At 46.9% G+C, this 21819-nt stretch overlaps 1 protein-coding gene across 1 annotated transcript; it reads left to right on the forward strand.

The window, feature by feature from the left end:
- Nucleotides 1-3709: 3709 nt before the first annotated feature.
- On the forward strand, nucleotides 3710-11665 carry LOC123057092 (U-box domain-containing protein 4-like). Its single transcript, XM_044480242.1, has 4 exons — nucleotides 3710-4041; nucleotides 4643-5253; nucleotides 10770-11521; nucleotides 11606-11665. Exons 1-4 carry the CDS (start codon nucleotides 3710-3712, stop codon nucleotides 11663-11665), a joined length of 1755 nt encoding a protein of 584 aa, XP_044336177.1.
- Nucleotides 11666-21819: the final 10154 nt, after the last annotated feature.

The following is a 21819-nucleotide window of genomic DNA, read 5'->3' on the forward strand; positions in this document are numbered from 1 at the left end:
TTACTCAAAGAGGCCTTTGGAGCTCCTTCACTTGGATCTCTTTGGGCCTCCATCCTTCAATAGACTTGGGGGTAGGAAGTATTGCTTGGTGATTGTGGATGACTACTCAAGATACACTTGGGTGTATTTCTTCAAGAGGAAGAGCGAGACCCAACAAACCGTTGTTGACTTTGCAAATGAAGCACAACATCAACACAATGCAAAGATCTTGACAATAAGAAGTGACAATGGCACCTAGTTCAAGAACAACACCTTGGATGAGTTTCTTAGTGATGAGGGGATCAAGCATCAATGTTCCGCACCTTACACCCCTCAACAAAACGGTGTTGCGAGAGGAAGAACCGGACATTGATGGATGCGGCAAGGACCATGATGGCGGAGTTCAAGTCTCCGTACAACTTTTGGGCCGAAGCCATCAACACCGCGTGTCATGCATCCAATCGGCTCTACCTCCGCAAGGGCTTGAACAAGACTCCATATGAGATACTCACCGGTAACAAGCCCAACCTCAAGTACTTTCGGGTGTTCTGGTGTAAGTGTTTCATTCTCAAGAAGGGTGTTCGGTTGTCTAAATTTGAGGCTAGAGCTTATGAGGGCATATTTGTTGGTTATGCTACAAACTCTCATGCTTACCGTGTCCTCAATAAATCCACGGGACTTATTAAGGAGACGTGTAACGTGGAGTTTGATGAGAATAACGGCTCCCAAGTGGAGCAAAGTGGCACTTGCGATGTAGGTGATGAAATTCCTCCTCAAGCCCTAAGAAGAATGGGTGTTGGCTTTATCCTACCCATTGAGGAACTCCTTGTGACCGAAGGAGAAGGACAATGCTCCACTCAAGTGGAGCCATCACCAACCCAAGGCCCACACGCTTCCGAAGAACAACATGAAGGCCCTCATCCTCAAGAACATGACCAAGGGAAAGATCATGCTCAAGACGGTGTTGACACATCAAGTGATGCCCAAGTTCAAGTTCTCTCCTCCGAGCAAGCTCAAGACGACGCTCAAGATGATTAAGTGACCACTCCTCGTCTCACCCCCGAGGAGGAATTGGAGCGTCGTGCCGCCAAGGTTGCTTCCAAGCTCTCCACCAAGGATCATCTCATGACGAATGTGCTTGTAAGATTAAGAAAGGGGGTAAGCACTCGTAGACAATTAGCAAACTATTATGAGCATCACGCGTTTGTCTCTTGTGTCGAACCCCACAAGGTCTATGAGGCGCTCGAAGATCCGGATTGGCTCAATGCCATGCATGAAGAACTCAACAACTTCGAGCGCAACAAAGTTTGGAGATTGGTGCCACGACCGACGGGGAACCACAATGTCATTGGAACCAAGTGGATATTTAAGAACAAGTAAGATGCCCATGGGATTATCATTCGCAACAAGGCTCGTTTGGTAGCACAAGGCTACTCCCAAGTCGAGGGTATCAACTACGGTGAAACCTTTGCTCTCGTTGCTTGTCTTGAATCCATTCGCATGTTGATTGCATATGCTTCTCATCATAACTTTAAGTTACAACAAATGGATATGAAGAGTGCTTTTCTTAATGGTCCCATTAATTAATTGGTCTATGTCAAGCAACCCCCCGGGTTCAAGGATCCCTACTTTCCCGATCATGTGTATCAACTCGATAAGGCACTCCATGGCCTTAAACAAGCCCCATGTGCGTGGTATGACCACCTTACCGAGTTGTTACAAGACCGTGGTTTTGAAGTTGGGCTAATCGACCCCACTCTTTTTACTAAGAAGGTCAAAGGGGAGTTGTTTGTGTGCCAATTATATGTTGATGATATTATCTTTGGTTCCCCTAACAAAGCTTTCAATGAGGAATTTGCCGCTCTCATGACCTCAAAGTTCGAGATGTCTTCCATGGGAGAGTTGAAGTTCTTTCTAGGGTTCGAAGTGAAGCAAAGAAGAGAAGGAACCTTCATCAACCAAGCCAAATATACTCAAGACATGCTCAAGAGATTCAAGCTAAGTGATGTCAAGCCGGCTTCCACTCGAATGCCCACCAAGTGCCAACTTGAGATAGATCCCAATGGTAAAACGGTGGATCAAAAGGTATATCGCTCCATGATAGGCTCCTTGCTCTACCTTTGTGCATCTAAACCGGATATCATGTTGAGTGTGAGAATTTATGCACGGTTTCAAGCCGCACCTAAGGAAAGTCACTATGTGGCGGTCAAACGAATCTTTCGATATTTGGCTCATACCCCAAACTTTGGCTTATGGCACCCAAGAGGAGCAAACTTCAAGCTTGTAGGGTATTCGGATTCCGATTGGGTGGGAGACAAAGTGGATAGGAAGTCCACTTACGGAGTGTGCCAATTTCTTGGTTGCTCTTTTGTAAGTTGGTCTTCCAAAAAGCAAAGTTGTGTCTCTCTCTCGTCCACCGAAGCGGAGTATGTGGCGGCCGGTAGTTGTTGTGCACAACTCTTATGGATGAGGCAAACTTTAAAGGATTACGGTGTCATTTGTGACAAAGTGCCTCTTTGGTGTGACAATGAAAGTGCCGTCAAGATCTCTCTCAACCCGGTGCAACACTTCAAGACGAAGCACATTGAGATCCGGTATCACTTCATCCGGGATCATATTAGGCGAGGAGAGATCGAGCTCAACTATGTCAACACTCATGATAACCTTGCATATATTTTCACGAAGCCCTTGGATGAAGCAAGATTTCGCGAGTTAAGACATGAGCTAAATATCATTGATTCGAGCAATGTTACTTGAACCTTTGCACACCCCACCATACTCAACGTGTTGTCTTGTTTAGATGTAGGCATGGACATAGGGGGAGTGTTGTTCTCTCAATGAACTCTCCCTCCCCCCATTATGCATAAATTGATCAAGTCTTTCACATTAGCCATGTTTTATGGTACTTGTGCTTCAAAGACGAGTTTTGGTCATGGGCCCAAGGATAATTCTTCGCGGTGCCATACCAATTGGCTCAAACATAGGTGGCTACGGCCACCGCCCTCTCTCTGGAGAGGTGGTGTCTCGTGGTTGTTTTGTTTTGTCGTTTGTCTTTCTGCCTTTGTGTGTAGCGTGGTCTTGTGGTGTCGTGTTGCCTCGGAGTGTTCATGCAAAGACCTTTTTTTGTGTGCTTGAAACGTGCATCTTCTTGAGCCCGCGGTACTACCGCGGCTTGCTGCGGTACTATCACTTTGAGAGGCATGGTACTACCGCGCTAGGGCACGGTACTACCGCTCAGGTGCGGTACTTCCGCCGAGCGGTACTACCGCGATGAGGCACGGTACTACCGCGCCATCGAGTGAGCGTGGGGTTATGACTCGGGCAGGGGAGTTCCAACTCCCCATACCCACTCACTTGTCTCTCTCCCCACGTCTCTCTCTCTCTTGCTCAAGAACATCGCCGGAGGTCCTCGCCGGATCTCCATCTCCGGCCACTCTCCTCGGATTCCAAGGCCTGTCAAATTCCCACAAGCAACTCCCTCCCAACACATGCTACATGTGTGACGGGGACTGATACTACTTCTTCTCAATTCTTTTCTCTCAACAAAATTTCCTCCTGTAAACTCCCATTCTGTTTCCCTCGAACTGCAAAACCCGCTTGTACACGCCGGGCTCCGGCGAGACGGCGACTGCTGGCCGACATCGAGCGCGCGCTCCTCCTCGACTGCAAGGCGGTGCAGCTGACCTCAGCTTCCTCGCCACGAAGGGTCGCAACCCACCTAGCGCGCGCAATGCCCTCTTCCTCCTCGTTCGTGTCGGCGGAGGCGGAGACGAGGAACTGGGCGGAGCTGCCGCTGGACGCGATCTCATCCATCCTCCACAAGCTCGGCCATGTCGACATCCTGATGGGGCCCGGCCAGGCGTGCCGCTCCTGGCGCGGCGCCGCCCGCGACGAGCCCGAGCTGTGGCGCCGCATAAACATGCTAGGCCACGCCGATCTCTCCCGCCAGCTCAACCTCCACGGGATGGCGCAGGCCGCCGTCCGCCGCAGCGCGGGTAGGTGTGAGGCGTTCTGGTGTGAGCACGCCGGCGGCCACGGCTTCCTCCTCCGCCTCACCGACCAGTGAGACCCCCCTAACCATCAATTTTGACATTGGCTACATGTTCTGCTTCTGTTCCAATTGCTTGCAACTTATGTGTACCTTTGGGTTTCGTTTATTGGATAATTTTGATATTGCTTCAAACTTTGGGTTTCGTTTATTAGGTCTCGTATCACAACATTTAGCCACAACGGAAAGTATTATTTTGGTTTGGTTTGGCAAAGAATACAGTTGGGACTTAGCCTTTTAGGGCTTGTGGACATTTCCTGCTGAAACAGTCGTATCGACAATGTTTTGAGTTATGTTAATTATTGAACAGAACGAACTCATCTGATTTCATACTCCTAGAGTGCAGAATTCATCCTAAATTTGCAACCTGCAATAACGATTTAGCTTCCCTGAAACTTCTCTCCAATATAGTGAATTCCCAGTAAACCCCTTTAAATTATGTATGTACCAATGTCCTTTGATGCTACGCAATTATCTGAATTTATGAAATGTTCTATTCGGGCTATGCAAGTCTGTCAGAACTTACATTCTAGCTACCTATTTTTTATTCAGTGTGCTTATGTCTTTTTTATATTGTTTTTGTTGGGTATTGAGATCCAAGTGCTACATTTGCAGGGCACCATCTCTCAAGAGTCTTCACCTCGTTTCATGCTATACATCTAGTGATGAAGCACTTACGGAGGCGATAGTGAAATTCCATTTGCTTGAGGAGCTCGAGCTTGCATTGTGTTCAAATGTGGGTGGGAGTGGCGTGTTGGGGGTTGTTGGCAAAGCATGCCCACAACTGAAGAGCTTCAGACTGATTAAGGATGTGTTGTATGATTCTGAAGCTAGTGACTACGACAAGGATGATGAAGCCATGGGGATTGCAACCATGCGTGGGCTATGCTCTTTGCAGCTGTTTGGCAATGGCCTGACAAATAAAGGACTGACAGCTATCCTGGATAATTGCTGCCACCTGGAGTTCCTTGACATTCGTCACTGCTTTAACGTCTACATGGACAACACCCTGCGCACAAAGTGTGCTAGGATAAGCACACTTTGGCTCATCCTGCCAAAATTGGGTGATGTCGGCATGAGAGAGCAATTTATTCGCCCACAAGCATCTGATAGGGGATTTCCAAGAATAATATCTTCCTCATCCATGGATGCTCGGGGTGATCTTTCTGCCATTGAGAATCAGGTGCACAAGCTAATCGATGGTTTGAGAAGCGATTCCATAGAAGGTTGTTGTGAGGAGTTAGTTGCAAATAGTAAAGTGAGAAGGGTTAAAATGTAAATGTAGTTTGTATATACTGAGACAAAGAGGAATGAATCGGGAGATAAGGTTCTTCCAGAAATCCCTAGCTTCCCCCCTTAGCTTCCTGGCTAGAGAAGAGAAATCCACAAAATCCAACATCATGGTGTCAGAGCAGGTGCTGTAGCCGCCGCCGGCGACCAAGGGAATGGTGGCGCTCCTTGCTGTTGTCGAAGAGAGAAGAGGAGTGCTTCTGGTGGTGGACTGGAGCGAATAGAAGGAGCTGCGGCCAGGGTGTGAGGCGGTTCAGCGGGTTGGAGTTGAAGCTGGTGGCTGTGCGACCTAGGAGTGGTGCTCCTGCTTGTAGCCTTGTGCAGGCTGCTCGAAATCGGAAGCCTCGGCAAGGGTGTCGCCGGCAGAGAGAGCCAGCACACGGATTGTGTACGCTTGGGGCAACAGTTGGTGGAGAGCCACTGATTTGGAGGCGAGCAGAACTGTAGGTGTGGAAGCAGGCTGGAGGTGCCAAGCAGAGGTGTAGGAGAGTGTTCCCTGGAGGTGGTTGTGTGGTGTTGCTGGGCAAGATTTGTGTCCAGAAGGAGGCAGGAGCTGCTGTTGTGCTGCAACAGAGAAAGAAGCACCAAAGGTCACAAGTGTGCTTGGTCCTGAAGCAAGAGGATTTCTGGGCTACTGAAGACCAGGTCAGAGCAGCACATCAAGGAGAGGTTTGCAACGATGGGTGACAAGGATGCCGCTCCATCGGGAGTCACGGCAGGGGAGCTTGCAGCGGTGTTGCAAGCCATGGATGATAAATACAGATTGTTGTTCGAGGCTATGAGCAAGCAAGGAGGGAGTTCAAAACCAGAAGCAGAGGTCAAGGAGGAGGTTCATCCATTGCAAATGCCCCTGGTGAAGTTAGATGGGTCTGAAACCTATGCAAGTTGGGCAGAGCACGCAGAGACAATTCTTGTCTCAAGAAGTCTAGAGGGCTATATACATGGGGCAATTGAAAAACCAGCTGACGAGAACTCCAAGGAAGGCCAGAAGTGGAAGATGACCAACGCATTGGTGAGAGCATGGCTGCTGAGTTCAGTCTCACCTCAAATTGCTAAGCAGGTGGAAAGGATTAAGGAGGCGTCAGAAATTTGGCGGCTACTGAAAGGTACATATTCTGGAGTCGGTAATGAGATGCTTGCTTGTAAAATTCAGAAGGAGCTGCAGGGGTTGAGTCAGGGTGACAAATCAGTTGTGGATTATGTGTCCGAATTGAAGAGATTGTGGAGTGAGATTGATTACTTTGATCCAATTGATATGGAGTGTGGTAAGTGTATTGAGAAATTTAACAAGTGGACGGAAAAGAGACGTGTGAGGGACTTCCTAAATGGACTTCATTCTAAGTATGAAAACAGGAGGGCTGCACTGTATGGTAGCGGAAAGCTTCCTACACTGGAGCAGGCAATATCAGCTATCATTAGTGAGGAAACCAGATTGAAATTAGAGGCAGCCGGGTCAGTGATGCAAGGTATCATGCAGCGGCGATCAGCACTCTATGCAGTAGAGGGTGGAAATTATCAAAGGTTGGGATCAAATACAACTGAGAAGAAATGCTTCGAGTGCGGTCAGCCAGGACATTTGAAGTTTTCATGCCCTGAGTTAATGGGAGGCGGCAGAGGAAGAGGGCAGGACTGGCGTGGAAGAGGCCGTGGCCGTGGGCTTGAAGGACGAGGCTACCGTGGGCGAGGTACACGCCCTGCTGCTAAAGCAAACACGTCGGTGATCACTGAAAATACCACCCAAACTATGAGTGTTGAGATGACTGCTGAGGATTGGGAGAAGTGGTGCCAATTCAAGGGGCTTTCTCTAGGTGACAAGACAACTGTTGAAGCGCCTACCTCTGCTGCCTTAGCAAATTTTGGTGGTAACAACTCTCACACTGTGATAGATAAGTCCATTGATGCACCATGGTTATTAGATTCAGGTGCATCTAGACATATGGCTGGTTCCTACAGAAATTTTATTGACTATACTCCTGATTTAAATAAGAAAACCGTTAAATTAGCTGATGGCTCCTCCCAAACCATTATGGGATCAGGAACAATTATGTGTAGCACTGATATGTCTTTGTCATCTGTTTTGCATGTTCCCTCGTTCCCAATAAATCTGCTATCCATCAGTTGCATCACAAATGAACTTAATTGTGTTGCTATCTTCTTTCCATCATGGTGCTTGTTTCAGGAACTTGGGACTGGAAGAAGACTTGGGACGGGGATCATGCATGATGGACTGTATTATCTGGATAATAATATGCCACCTGTGGTTGCAGCTGTTGCGTCCCTTTCACCACTTGACGAATTCCTTCTTCACCACCGCAGGCTAGGACATATGTCTTTTGTCACCCTTGGTAGGCTTTATCCTGCTCTTTATAGTAAAGTTAACCAGGGGAGTCTAGTATGTGACGCTTGTCAATATGGTAAACAAACACGTAGCTCCTATACATCGTCTGATAATAGAAGTGACACGCCACTTCAAGTTATACATTCTGATGTGTGGGGTCCTAGTGGAGTTTCATCTTTAAATGGATATCGCTCGTTTGTTACCTTTATTGACTGTTGTACTAGAGTGACTTGGGTTTATGTGTTGAAGAACAAGAACGATGTGTTTGAATGCTTTGTTGATTTTCATAATATGATCAGAACGCAATATAATGCTTGTGTGAAAACATTTCGCACTGATAATGGCACAGAGTATGTGAACAAGGAATTTAATGAGTACTTATCCAGTTTTGGGATTATTCATCACACAACTTGTCCAGGTACTTCAGAGCAGAATGGTTTGGCAGAAAGGAAGAATAGACATCTTCTGGAAATCACTCGTTGCATAATGATATCTATGAATGTTCCTAAGTTTTTGTGGGGTGAAGCTGTAATGACAGCTGCTTACTTGATGAATAGAATGCCATCCAGGGTACTTGGTTATAAAACACCGTTAGAGTGTCTAACGGGTGAAACAAAATATGTGGTTCCACCTAAGGTCTTTGGGTGTGTTTGTTTTGTGAAGGATTACAGACCATCTGTTGGCAAGCTAGATCCAAAGGCGTTAAAGTGTGTATTCGTGGGGTACTCTGGTAAGCAGAAGGGATATAAATGTTGGTGTCCATCTGAAAGGAGAATGTTTGTGAGTATGGATGTGGTATTTAGGGAGCAGGAACCATTCTATGGTGAACCGACGGATTTAACTGATGTCTTCCCTGATTTGTTTGCTAATGAAAATTTAGATGCAGATTGTGAGACAGGGGGAGATAAGGAAGAGGAAGATGATGCAACATCAAGAAAGATGATAGTTGGGGTAATTCCAGTGGAAACAGAGCAAGAACGAAGACATGAGCAGCAGTATGATACATCAAGTGAAGCATTCCGGTGGCCAAAACCAAATGAGGAAAGGGGGATTCAGGTGTATACACGAAGACGTCGTATTGAGGAGGAAAGGACGCAAGTGTTGGAACCTGAGCCCGAGGCTTATGGGCAACATGGTGAGCAAGAGAAGGAGGCTGACCAACAAGATAATACTCAAGTTCAAACTAGTGATACTGGACCTTCCTTGGACAGTGGTAACATCTCTTCTCAATATGATGACCTTGATGTCCCAATAGCTTATAGAAAGCAACCACGAGCTAGTGCCAGAAAATTGCCCTCTAAATTGGATCCTTATAATGTCTCCAACTATGTCTCTTATGACATTGTTGGTCCTTCTTACAAGTCCTTTATTGCAGCGCTGGATTCTGCAGAACCCTTACCACGGGACTGGCAGGAGGCAAAATTAAACCCAAAGTGGAGGGCAGCAATGCTTGAGGAGATGTCTGCTCTCGACAAGAATAATACATGGGTAATTACTCCACTTCCTTGTAACAAGAAAGTGGTAGGTTGCAAATGGGTGTTTACCATAAAACATACACCCGAAGGGAAAGTAGATAGATATAAGGCGAGACTTGTGGCGAAAGGTTATAGCCAGACATATGGAGTGGACTATGATGAAACCTTCGCCCCAGTTGCAAAGATGAACACCATCAGAGCTTTAATCTCGGTGGCAGCAAATAACAAGTGGAAGTTGTTTCAGCTAGATGTGAAGAATGCATTTCTTCATGGAGATTTGAAAGAAGAAGTTTATATGGAGATTCCACCAGGGTTCAGTGGGCCTGAGACAATGGGTAAAGTGTGTAGATTGAAGAAATCACTTTATGGACTTAAACAGTCACCAAGGGCTTGGTTTGGGAGATTTCGCAAGGAAGTCTGCACTTTGGGTTTTCGACAAAGCAATGCTGACCATACCCTTTTCTTTAAGCACCACGGAAATAAAACTGTCGTATTGGTCGTATATGTTGATGACATTGTGATCACAGGGAATGATGATGTGGAGATAAAGAACTTGAAGAAAATGTTGGCGAAATCATTTGAAGTCAAAGACCTTGGCTTCCTCCACTTCTTCCTGGGAATAGAAGTAGCTTATGGAGCTCAAGGTATCTATCTCTCTCAAAGGAAATATGTGCTTGATCTTCTCGCTGAAACTAGGATGCTTGAAAGTAAACCAGCTGCCACACCAATTGAACCAAACCTTCGTATTACAGCCAATTCAGGAGAACCTGTTGATAGGGGGAGATACCAGAGACTTGTGGGACGTTTAATTTATCTATCCCATACTAGACCAGACATTGCATATGCCGTGAGCCTGGTGAGTAGATATATGCATGATCCTCGATCAGGTCATCTAGATGCAGTAAATAGAATTCTGCGGTATCTCAAAGGTTGTCCTGGAAAAGGAATTCTCCTTTCCAACCATGGGCATCTAGAAGTTGAGGGATACACAGACGCTGATTGGGCTGGGTGCTTGGATGACAGGAGATCCACTTCAGGTTATTGCGTCTTCTTGGGAGGAAATTTAGTTAGTTGGAGGAGTAAGAAGCAAAGTGTTGTCGCCAGATCCACGGCAGAAGCAGAGCTGCGATCCATGGCTTCAGGGCTATGTGAGTTGTTATGGCTTCGATTATTATTAACTGAACTTCGGTTGTTTAAAGGAGGACCACTCAGGCTCCATTGTGATAATCAAGCCGCAATCAACATTGTCAACAATCCGGTTCAGCATGATAGAACAAAACATATCGAAATTGATAGACATTTTATTAAGGAGAAACTTGATGAGGGAGTACTTCAAGTAGGTTTTGTTAAAACTGGAGACCAACTTGCGGATGTATTAACAAAGGGCGTGAGTGTTGTATCCTTCTTTAAGTTGTGTGGCAAGATGGGGCTCTTAGACATTTTCACCCCATCTTGAGGGGGAGTGTTGTGAGGAGTTAGTTGCAAATAGTAAAGTGAGAAGGGTTAAAATGTAAATGTAGTTTGTATATACTGAGACAAAGAGGAATGAATCGGGAGATAAGGTTCTTCCAGAAATCCCTAGCTTCCCCCCTTAGCTTCCTGGCTAGAGAAGAGAAATCCACAAAATCCAACAACAAAGGTCAAAGATCAGCGACATCAGAGATTCGCCTTCTAGCTAAGCACAACATGGAGAACAGGATTGTCATTGCAGATTGTGGGGCTATAAACTTGCTGGTTGGTCTTCTTCATTCACCAGATGCCAAGATCCAAGAAAATGCAGTGACATCCCTCCTCAATCTGTCCATCAGTGATAACAATAAGATTGCCATCATGAATGCATATGCTATTGATCCTCTCGTCCATGTCCTGGAAACAGGGAACCCTGAAGCTAAAGAGAATTCAGCAGCTACTTTGTCCAGTCTCTCGGTTATTAAAGAACACAAAGTGAGGGTTGGACGATCTGGTGCCGTCAAGCCTCTCGTGGACTTCCTGGTAAGTGGGACCCCGCAAGGAAAGAGAGATGCAGCTATTGCATTGTTTTATTTATCCATACTTGATGAGAACAAGGGTCGCATTGTGCAAGCTAATGCGGTGAAGCAACTAGTTGAGCTTATGGATCCTGCTCTTGGAATGATCGACATAGCGGTAGCTGTCTTGGCAAATCTTGCTACGATACCAGAAGGGAGAACTGCGATTGGGCAGGCGCGAGGTATTCCAGCTCTTGTTGAAGTTGTCGAACTGGGTTCAGCGAGAGGGAAGGAAAATGTTGTTGCAGCATTGCTTCAGCTATGCAAAAACAGTAACAGATCTTGCAGCATAGTTCTTCGAGAGGGTGTTTTGCCCCCTTTAGTCACACTGTCACGGTCAGGAACACCACGAGCAAGAGAGAAGGTTTTCTACTTCCGATAACAAAATTTACAGCTAGAAGAAATGTAGTTGCAAAATCATTTCGCTAAGAATTTGAATTTGCTGCAGTCACAGGCTCTTCTCAGCTACTTCCACAGCCAGAGACGTGGGAACTCAGGAAGGGGATGATAATGATAGTCTTACGATATGCATCAATCATTTCCCCGGACTTCTCAAATAGCAGGTATTGTTGTTGACTGGCGTTGTGTACTGTTTTATAGTCAGATTGAGATTGTGCACATCATGGCATGCTACTTGTTGGGTGTGGGTGTTTGTTCTCGTCATTGTTGTTGAGATGGTATATTTATCGATTTTATATATTTTTTACAACTTGCTCATTGGTATTTGTTTCGCCAAGATTTTGTGCTGTCAACTGATCCAAACTGTGATGTTTTCCCTTCTCTGTTTAGAGATGGATACTAGCTTTGCCTGATCCTGTGTAGGCTAGCAGTGTTCCATTGGTGCTCACTGATGATAGAACATAAATTGTTGCTAGCTCTAGGGGCGAACCTAGCCCAACTCTACAAGGTGGATTTTGTAATGCATTCATAGTTAGCAAATTGGCACTATGCAGTTCAGTAGTTTACCACATTCTGCAAAATCAGATTTGCTTTGTGATTGCGCCAACTGTTTTTTCCCAAGAGGAAAGGAAAAGAAGTGATAGCATCTATAGTATTCATCTATATCTATATCAATATAAAAAAACCCAAATGGGCAGATCCAAACCATCTTGACCGTCAAATCATGTTATCTAGCGGTTCAAATTGCTTCAATGTTGAGCACCAAACACGTTTAACGCTTTAATTACCCATCACTGCCATTGGTTATAAACATGTTTTGACTCAACACTATCCCTTGAAATCTATCATGTAATTAATATCCTACCATTCCCACAAAAAAGTAATTGATATCTTACTAAATACCAACGTGCAACAGATATATCTTATCTAATATAACGTGCAACTAATATCCTACCTAATATAAACGTGTATTGCACGTACATTATTACTAGTATAGAATAAGGATAAAAATTAAGACAATAAACTGCGAATTCTTTCTTTCTGCTCCATCGACGACGGGAAGGTTTGGCACCTCTATGTCACCTTATGTTTCTCGTGTCGCTGGTATATATTATCTGATTCAGGAGAGAGACCGACGGATACAGCCATGTGTTGTTGGGCTCGGCTGGCTGCAAGAGTGACGAACCAAGGAAACAATGTGCCATGTGTTGTATATTATGAGGATTTTGATTGGCAGTATCCAGTGGTGCTGTAAGTTTCTTTGGGGAAAATGTACAGTTTGCCATATATGCGGAAACGACAAATTTGGAGCAATGTGGCTTACATATTGCACATGTATTTTTCGGAAAGCACTTGGAAATATGGAAGAGCGCCAGGAAAGAAGAACGATCAATAACTCACTAAGATGGATAGTAAAGTAGGGTAGTAAGATCTCACGTGCGTGCATGATACTATGTGTTTAAGTCGCCGGCAATGAATGGCACGCCAACTGTTATGACCGGCGTAGGGGCTTAGCCCAGTGGGTTATGGCCCAAGTATCTTAATTAGGGGCTTAGCCCAATTATCTTATTATATTAGGATCGTTTGCTTAGGAGTCAAGTAAACCTCTCTATATAAGGAGAGAAGATGTATCAATCTAATCAAAAAAGAAGCAATCAATATTTGCTCGGCTTCCCTTAAGGAGCCAGGAGACCTAAACCCTAGCTGTCTCCTGCTTTCGCCGCCGCTGCTCCCGTCGCAAGGACGGCGCCACGCTGCCGGCTGCCGCGCACCAGCCCTCGCCCTTCCCCCTCCTTCCCGTACAACCTACGTCCTAGATCCGATAGAGCCCTAGCTCCTACCAATTTGGTATCAAAGCCAGGGTGCGCCGGCCTGCACCGGGCTGCCACTGCTGTCGTTTCAGGCGGGGCACCCCGGCGGGTCCACTCCGGCCGCGGCCCCTCTGTGGTATCTGCAGCCGCAGTCCCCCGCGGCCACCAACGCGACCGCCCACCCTCCGCCGCCGCCGACGCTGCAACCACCGGCGTCGGCCTGCACCGGGCTGCCGCTGCTGCCGTTCCAGGCAGGGCACCCCGGCGGGTCCACTCTGGCCGCGGCCCCTCTGTGGTATCTGCAGCCGCCGTCCCTCGCGGCCACCGACGCGACCGCCCACCCTCCGCCGCCGACGCTACAACCACCGGCGCCACCCCTGCCCAACTCAGGGGCACCCTCGCCGGCGGGACTGCCGATCCATCAGGTCCGGTTTCCGCCCTCTCCATCGCCACTACCAGCGTGGGCGGCGGGGTCGTCGCCATTGCCGGTCTACACTACGGCTCCGGAGCAGCCGACCCCGTTTACGAAGTTCGGCGGGCCGTCCGGCTCCGCGGGTCCCTACCCGGAGTCCCCCGACCAGGCACCACCCGCCTCGCTACTCTGCACCTCCGAGCCAGCTCGACACGGCGCTCCAACCCAGACACCGCCGCGGTTCGCCAAGATCGACTTCGCCACCTATGACGGCACGGAGGACCCTCTCAACTGGCTCAACCAGTGCGACCAGTTCTTTCGCGGGCAGCGCACCCTCGCCTCGGAGCGCACCTGGCTCGCCTCTTACCACCTCCGCGGCGCGGCACAGACCTGGTACTACGCCCTCGAGCAGGACGAGGGTGGCATGCCCCCTTGGGAGCGCTTCCGCGAGCTCTACCTCCTTCGTTTCGGGCCCCCGATCCGCGGGAGCCGCCTGGCGGAGTTAGGCCGCCTTCCCTTCACCTCCACGGTTCAGGACTTCGCCGATCGTTTCCAGGCCCTGGCATGCCATGCGTCGGGCGTGACGGCGCAGCAGCGGGCCGACCTCTTTATCAGTGGACTTCCGGATCACATCCGCGTGGACGTGGAGCTTCGGGGACCCCAGGATATCCAGACGGCCATGTACTACGCCCGCGCGTTCGAGCGCCGCGCGGTGGCCGTCCAGCAGGAGTCACCGTCCCGGGCCACTGGGTCGCTACCCTGGCTAGATCCCGCTCAGGGTCGGCCTACTCAGGCTTCCGCGGCACCCCTCGCCTTGACCGCGGCGCGCCCGTTCCGCCGGCTCACCTCGGCCGAGCTACTCGAGCGTCGCCGCCAAGGGTTGTGCTTCAACTGCGACGAGCCCTACATGCCCGGCCACGCTTGCCCGCGACTCTTCTACCTGGAGGTTCCAGACTACATTCCAGAGGACGCCGTCGCCACCGACCTTGCTGCCCCAGCTGTCGCGAAGGTGTTTGACGCTGGTTGATCACCTCGAGGAGTTCAGCAAGCGCTTCCCCACCTTACAGCTCGAGGACAAGCTGTTTGTGCGGGCGGGGAGAAGTGTTATGACCGGCATAGGGGCTTAGCCCAGTGGGTTATGGCCCAAGTATCTTAATTAGGGGCTTAGCCCAATTATCTTATCATATTAGGATCGTTTGCTTAGGAGTCAAGTAAACCTCTCTATATAAGGAGAGGAGATGTATCAATCTAATCAAGCAAGAAGCAAACAATATTTGCTCGGCTTCCCTTAGGGAGCCAGGAGACCTAAACCCTAGCCGCCTCCTGCTTTCGCCGCCACTGCTCCCGTCGCAAGGACGGCGCCACCCTGCCGGCCGCCGCGCACCAGCCCTCGCCCTTCCCCCTCCTTCCCGTACAACCTACGCCCTAGATCCGGTAGGGCCCTAGCTCCTACCACCAACCCTCGGCTGATGTTGGTTGCGTTACCTCCTCCTCATGTATATATGGATGGCAGCACAAGCGCCATCGTTCATTCAGGTAACACTCGCCAAACTTTGACACCATGTACAACTCCTTGCATTGGCATAACCGCATAAGCTTGTGTAGGTCGATAGCAAAAGCAAAAATGAATGAGAAACACATAGAACTACGAGGCGTCGGGAAAAAATGACGCCCCTACAGGAGGCGACTTCGTGGAGCTAGAGCACCGTGAACCACGGGAGGTCTTGAACTGGCTCTGCCCGCTTGTTCTCTTTGCGGCCTTCGCCGCGATGTAAAATCTCTTTCCCTATCTAATAAAAGATCGGCTTCGGCCTTTCTTCTAAGCTATGTCAGCAGCCAGAGACGTGGGAACTCAAGGAGATGCTTACGATGATCTTACCATGCACATCATGCATTTCCCCGGACTTCTCAAATGGGGGTCGTTGTTGCTGACTGACGTTGTGCAGTGTTTATCGTCAGATTGAGATTGTGCTCAGCATGTCATGCTACTTGCTGGGTGTGGGTGTTTGTTGTCATCATTGTTGTTGAGATGGCCAATTTATCGTTTTATATTTCTTGTACAGCTTGTTCATAGGCATCAGTTTCGCCGAGATTTTGTGTTGTTAATTGACCCAAACTGTGACGTATTATTGCCTGCATGTTTTCGCTTCCCTGTTTGAAATGGGTACTAGCTGTCTGATGTGCCTGCTCCTGTGATGGCCTTGGAGCGTTGCGTTGATGCTCACTGTACGATAGGATAGAAACCAGTGTTGTTGCTAGCTCTAGAGTGAACCTGGCCCAACACCGCTAGGTGGGTTTTGACAGTTAGCAAATTGGCACTATGCAGTTCAGTTGTTTGCCACGTTCTGCAAAATGAAATTCAATCAGGCATCCTTGGTTCAATCAGGCATGGACAACACTCGTCATACTTTTGACGCCATGTAAAATTCTCTAGATTGGCATGAGTGTTTGTAGGTCGATACCGAAAACAAAAGTGAACGAGAAACACATAGGACTTTGAGGCGTCCGGAAAAAATCACGTGCTTACAAGCGACTTCACGAAGCGACATGGCTCAGAACCTCAGGAAAGTCCGTAAGAAGACATACTATGTGTGATTACCCATCTGCATGTCGTCAGGATGCAGCGACTTAGCAAGCAAGTTGGGGTCGAGCGGTACACTAATTGTGGTTATGTACTCTATACGAGATCAGATGGAGGCTCTGAAGTTGCTGTTGCTTCATTTTGATTTGTAGAAATCAGAACTGAAAAGTTTGCTCGATACAACAAATGCTACCTTACCTATTTCCATATTAGCTTCTTCCTCAGCATAATAAGTAAATAAATATGATGCTTGTTTCTGTTTTTTCTTAAATATTATTAGTTCAGCAAGCCACGGGTATATGTACAGAAATCAACAAAGATGCAACAAATCCTGTACTGGCACTCGCACTTGCCTATTGGCAGGCGCCACCTCCATAGCCCTTCAAGGCATTCAGAACCTGAAGCCAAACAAACCCCAAGGTCCTTCAGAAGATCTCAATCTGCACGCTGGGGTAGTCTTCTGGCGGAAAAAGTCCAAGGCTCATTCCCTGCCTCTTCTTATATCAAGCTCAAACTCAGCCGAGTGTCCAAAGACATGATCATGCACCGTCAGCCTCGGTTCTATGGACATCCGCCTCAGAGCCACCGCGTTGTCAAGGATGCACAATATCACCTCAAGCTGACCTCTTAGACCGATAAACCCTGAAACCTCGAACTGCTCGGGATGGCGATGGGCGCATGACTGAAAATGCCCACAAGCTTCAGGCTCATTAGAAAACCTTACCGACACATGTGGAAGCACCTGAAAATTTAAGGGTTGCCGAAAGTTAGATAACAACACAAGCAGCATTGGAGACTGAAACTTAGAGTTATCCTTTATTTAAATTAAATTTAACGTTCCAAATCACAGTTCCATGTACATTACAAAAAAAAAATCACAGTTCCATGTAGTCAACTCTAGTATAAGCAGTTACAGTGCAGTGCAAACTACAGCGAACCAGATGCAACAAGCACTAAGCAGACAGCGTTTGTCTCAAAAGATAAACAGGAGACATGCATTTGAGGAAGAGGGATGCTTACATTTAGCTCGAGCCTTTGCAGAAGAGGGGCCATCTGTAGAAGACTCACTAAACCAAGAATCCCATTTCTAGCTCTCGAGTTCCCGAGAATGCTTAGTCACCTCCAATTTTATCAGATGGGTGAACTTCATTAGGCACTTTGAATATATTTTTTATGGTGGTACTACAAAGACAAACAAAAACACGGCAAATCTAGCTGAGTAGCTAGTTTCACAGGCACAGGTATGATAAATTGATGATGCATCATGGGGTAATTCACTTCAATAAATGGGTAAGCTGAATATATGATATTATGACATAATATACAGAAATATTGATCACTCCTATGAGGGGGGCGCGCATACAAGGTTATACCAGTTGTTGGTTCACAAAGCCTTCCCTAAGAAAAACTATAGGAAATATAAAGAAAGATCTTGCCCTTTGCACTTGGGTCCTTTTGTCAATGCTCAGGTTTCACTTTTGCATCTCCATTAGGCAAAGCACTTTGGGACTGAGCCGACCTCTTTGACTCCTGAATAAAAATGAGTCAATAAGAAACTAAAGCAGAAAAATACAAATGAATGATTAAAGAATTATTTTGCGCTCATTTAACAGTCCAATCTTAAGCTAAAAATCTGCAGGACGAAACCGTAGTTGTGTAGATCTACAAAGAATGCGTCACCAACACAAAAGTAAATTCTGACCTACCTAAATTAATTCCTGACACCAAGATTAGCTTAAGTAGCAGGTTCCAATAGAACATACATATATAAAGGTCTTGCTCTCACAACTTCCGGAAGGGGGTGAAAGATGCATTGAGCATTGTGATAACTAAAACATGAAGCTGCATATGATTGGTCCACTGGAAGATGAGCGTTAAACAAAATTTTCAGTAAAGATACACATGTGAAGGCAGTGGCGGAGCTTAGTGAGGGCAAAACAAGGCCGTGGCCCGCCCGGCTCCAGAGAAAAATAATTATTTTATATATGTGATAGCCCAATCCAGAGCTGGCTGAAGCAGTGCGCGTCTCCTTCGCATCCATCCAGCTCCTTCGCATCTATCCAGAGACAGGCAACCAACACAACAAATTCCCTTTCTTTCTCGCAGTTTTACTGTACAACATCATCACTACACCAGTTTCCCTATATTGTCATAGGCTGTATCGCTGTATAGCATCCTGAAATTCCAGTGACTAATAGCTACTTAATTGTATGGTTTAGAATAAAAAAAATATTTGGCCCGCCCAACTTATCTGTTGTAGCTCCGCCACTGTGTGAAGGAACAGCCAATCCTAAGAATGCAAGCGTATTTCCACTTACAGCAGCAGAGGTAGCACGTATCTGTGTGTACGCTTCAACGTCATCTGGAAAAGTTTCTTCCAGCTCCTGACGAAAAGTTTCTTCCAGCATGTTGGCAATATTGTCAAGAAGATGCTTCCTCAGGCTCTGAGACAAACATGTTGACAATATTATTTCATCATTGTAATCGAGAGCGAGCTCCTCTTGAGTCTTGAAGTTCGGATAAAAGACAAAGCAGCTCCTCTTGAAGTTTGTTGGTATTTGTTTCATCGAGATTTTGTTCTGTCCATGTTGTTAACTGGCCCAAACTATGATGTATTGCCTGCATGCTTTCCCTTTCTCTGTTGTCAGATGAATGGATACTAGCCGTCTGATGTGCCTGGTCCTGTGATTGTAGGCTACCAGAGTTGCATTGGTGCTCACTGACGATGGAATAGAAATCAGTTGTTGCTAGCTCCAGAAGCGAACCTAGCCCAAATCTACAAGGTGGATTTTGTGATGCGTTGACAGTTAGCAAACTGACACTATGCAGTTCAACAGTTCACCACCTTCTGCAAACTGAAATTTGCTACAAGGATGTTCCTTCTTTGCGATTGCGCCAACTGTTCTTTTCTAAGATAAAGAAGAAAAAAAAGTGATATGTTTCTCGTGTGGCTGGTCTATATCATCTGGTTCAGGACAAAGTCTTTTAGGATGCAGCCATGTGTTGTTATTCGGTTGGCTGCAAGAGTGATGCACCCAGGAATTCTGCTATATTAGGAGGATTTTGATTGGCGGTATCAAAATGGGTGTCTTAAGTTTCATTGAAAAAATGCACAGTTTGCCATCTAGTATTCGGAAACAACAAAATGGTACCTGCAAAAAAATTGGAGCAATGTAATTTAGTTTATATTAGCACATATTTTTGGGAAAGCACTTGGAAAACATGGAAGAGGATCAGGAAAGAAGATCAATCAACAACTCCCTCAAGATGAACAATAAAGTAGTAAGATATCTCACATTCGTGCAAGATATGCGTTTAAGTCGCCAGTAATTAATGGGACACCAACCCTTAGCTGATGTTCGTAGGGCTCCCTCCTGCATATATATAGATGGCAGCACAAGCACCATCTATCGTTCACACACAAACAACACTGGTCAAACTTTGACGCCATGTACAATTCTCTAGAGTGGCATTAGTCATGTGTAGGTCAACACCGAAAACAAAAATGAATGAGAAACACATAGGACTGCGAGGTGTCAGGAAAAAAAGCATATCCAGCAAGTTGAGGGCTAGGGGCACACTAATCTGTTATGGTCCTAATAGCAACAGCAACAGGGATCTTTCGAATCTCTCTCACTCAAGTGGTTGGATTCAATTCAACAATCCAATTACAGAGAGAAGTGGGACAGAAGGGGAAGAGAGACGCCCTTATCAGGGTTCTTCGTCCGCACGAAAAATGATTCGCCAGATACCTGCCAGCAGTGTACCTCCAACTCTAACGACCCAAGATCAGGGTGGAGACGCGGGAAAGGAGATGGCGCCAGGCACGGGAGTTAAACGAGATGGAGGGCCAAGGAACGCGACGAGGACCCAAACCCAAAGGGAATGCACAAGTGACTGAAGAAAGTGCAAGAGGGAGGTGGCGTGTTTGGTTAGGCAGTTCTCTCTCTCTCACAATCCCTCAAAAAGAAATCCTCTCTCTCCCTCTCTCCTCTCGATCCCAATTTTCGAACCCTGTATCCCATGTACCTCAAATTCCATCTGAGAAAGTGATTTGTAATCCCTACCTAGTTCGGGACATCACAATACCAAAGTCATCCCCACTAGCCACTACTAATACTACACTCAACCAAGACACATACAAACACACCCCACTGCTAACGTAGGACCCAGTCGTCTTTGGAGTACTTCGTGGGCGGGGCTGGGGGTCGAGCTGACTTGCGGGTACCACCAGCCAGGTTACTAATAGTAGCTTTAGTCTGAATGTTGCTCTGCACTTTTGCTGGTTCAGTTTCGACAGTAGTAGCTTCAGTCTGAATATTGTCCTGCAGTTGCGCTGGTTCAGTTTCGACAGTTTGCTTCAGCTTAGGCTGTTCTGCTTCTGCATGTTTGACCGTGGCATGAGCTTGGCGCTTCTCCGAATGACGCTGCATTGAGGGCGTGACATATTCGTTGTCATGCACTCAGCTAGTTGGAAAAACGATTCCAGGGAGGAGCTAAAGGAGATAAGAAGTAAACAATTCCAAGTTGTTGTTACTAGAAAAGTGGGCAAGAATTAAATGTGTGGTTAACGAAAGTGTACTCGTAAGCTCTGAGATTGATGTTGCTTCATTTAGTCTGTAAGCTCAGATTGATGTTGCTTCATTTAGTCTGTAGGAATCAGAATTGAGAAGTTTGCTCCATCTACCCTTATTTCCTTCTGAGTGAGGGGCGGGTGTACCAAGCTTCTCTTATAACATCATTAGATTAGCAAGCCCCCATCGTACACAAATAAACAAAGATGCAACAAATGTTACCGGAACTCGCACTTGCCTATTGACAGGCGCCGCTTCCATAGCTCTTCAGGCATTCGGCACCCGAAGCAAAAAAAAAAACAAAAAGTCCTTCAAAAGAGAAGGCCAGGGCACATATCCTGCCTTTCTGATGTCCAGCTCTAACCTTGGCCAGTATCCAAAGACATGGTCATACGCCATCACCCTCAGAGACATGTGCGTTGTCAAGGATGCACAATACCACCTGAAGCTGACTTCCTAGACCGATAAACCCTGAAACCTCGAACTGCTTGAGATGACGGTGGGCACACAACTGAAAATGCCAACAAAGCTTCAGGCTCACTAGAAAACCCTACCAACACATGTGGAAGCATCTGAAATGTAAGGGTTTTGTAATGAGTTGACAGTTACCAATTTGGCAATATGTAGTTTAGTAGTTTACCACGTTCTGCAAACTGAAATTTGCTCTAAGAAAGTTTTGTCTTTGTGATTGTGCCAACTGTTTTTCCTAAGAGAAAAGAGCGAAGTTACATGTGTCTAGTGTTGTTGGTCTGTATCATCTGATTCAGGAGACAGGCCGATGGGCGAAGGATGCAGCCATATGTTGTTGTTCAGTTGGCTGCAAGAGTGATACATGCAGGAATTCTGCTATATTGGGAGGATTTTGTTTGGCAGTATCAAAAATTG

This window comes from Triticum aestivum, chromosome 3A (assembly GCF_018294505.1).
Source record: "Triticum aestivum cultivar Chinese Spring chromosome 3A, IWGSC CS RefSeq v2.1, whole genome shotgun sequence".
Classification (NCBI taxonomy): domain Eukaryota; kingdom Viridiplantae; phylum Streptophyta; class Magnoliopsida; order Poales; family Poaceae; genus Triticum; species Triticum aestivum.

Bases quoted from the DNA above. Each gene is read 5' to 3' on its own strand.
- LOC123057092 (XM_044480242.1), top strand. From the start codon at position 3,710: ATGCCCTCTTCCTCCTCGTTCGTGTCGGCGGAGGCGGAGACGAGGAAC. The intron at 4,042-4,642 runs GTGAGACCCCCC...CTACATTTGCAG, and splicing joins CTCCTCCGCCTCACCGACCA to GGCACCATCTCTCAAGAGTC. The intron at 11,522-11,605 runs GTTTTCTACTTC...AATTTGCTGCAG, and splicing joins CACCACGAGCAAGAGAGAAG to TCACAGGCTCTTCTCAGCTA.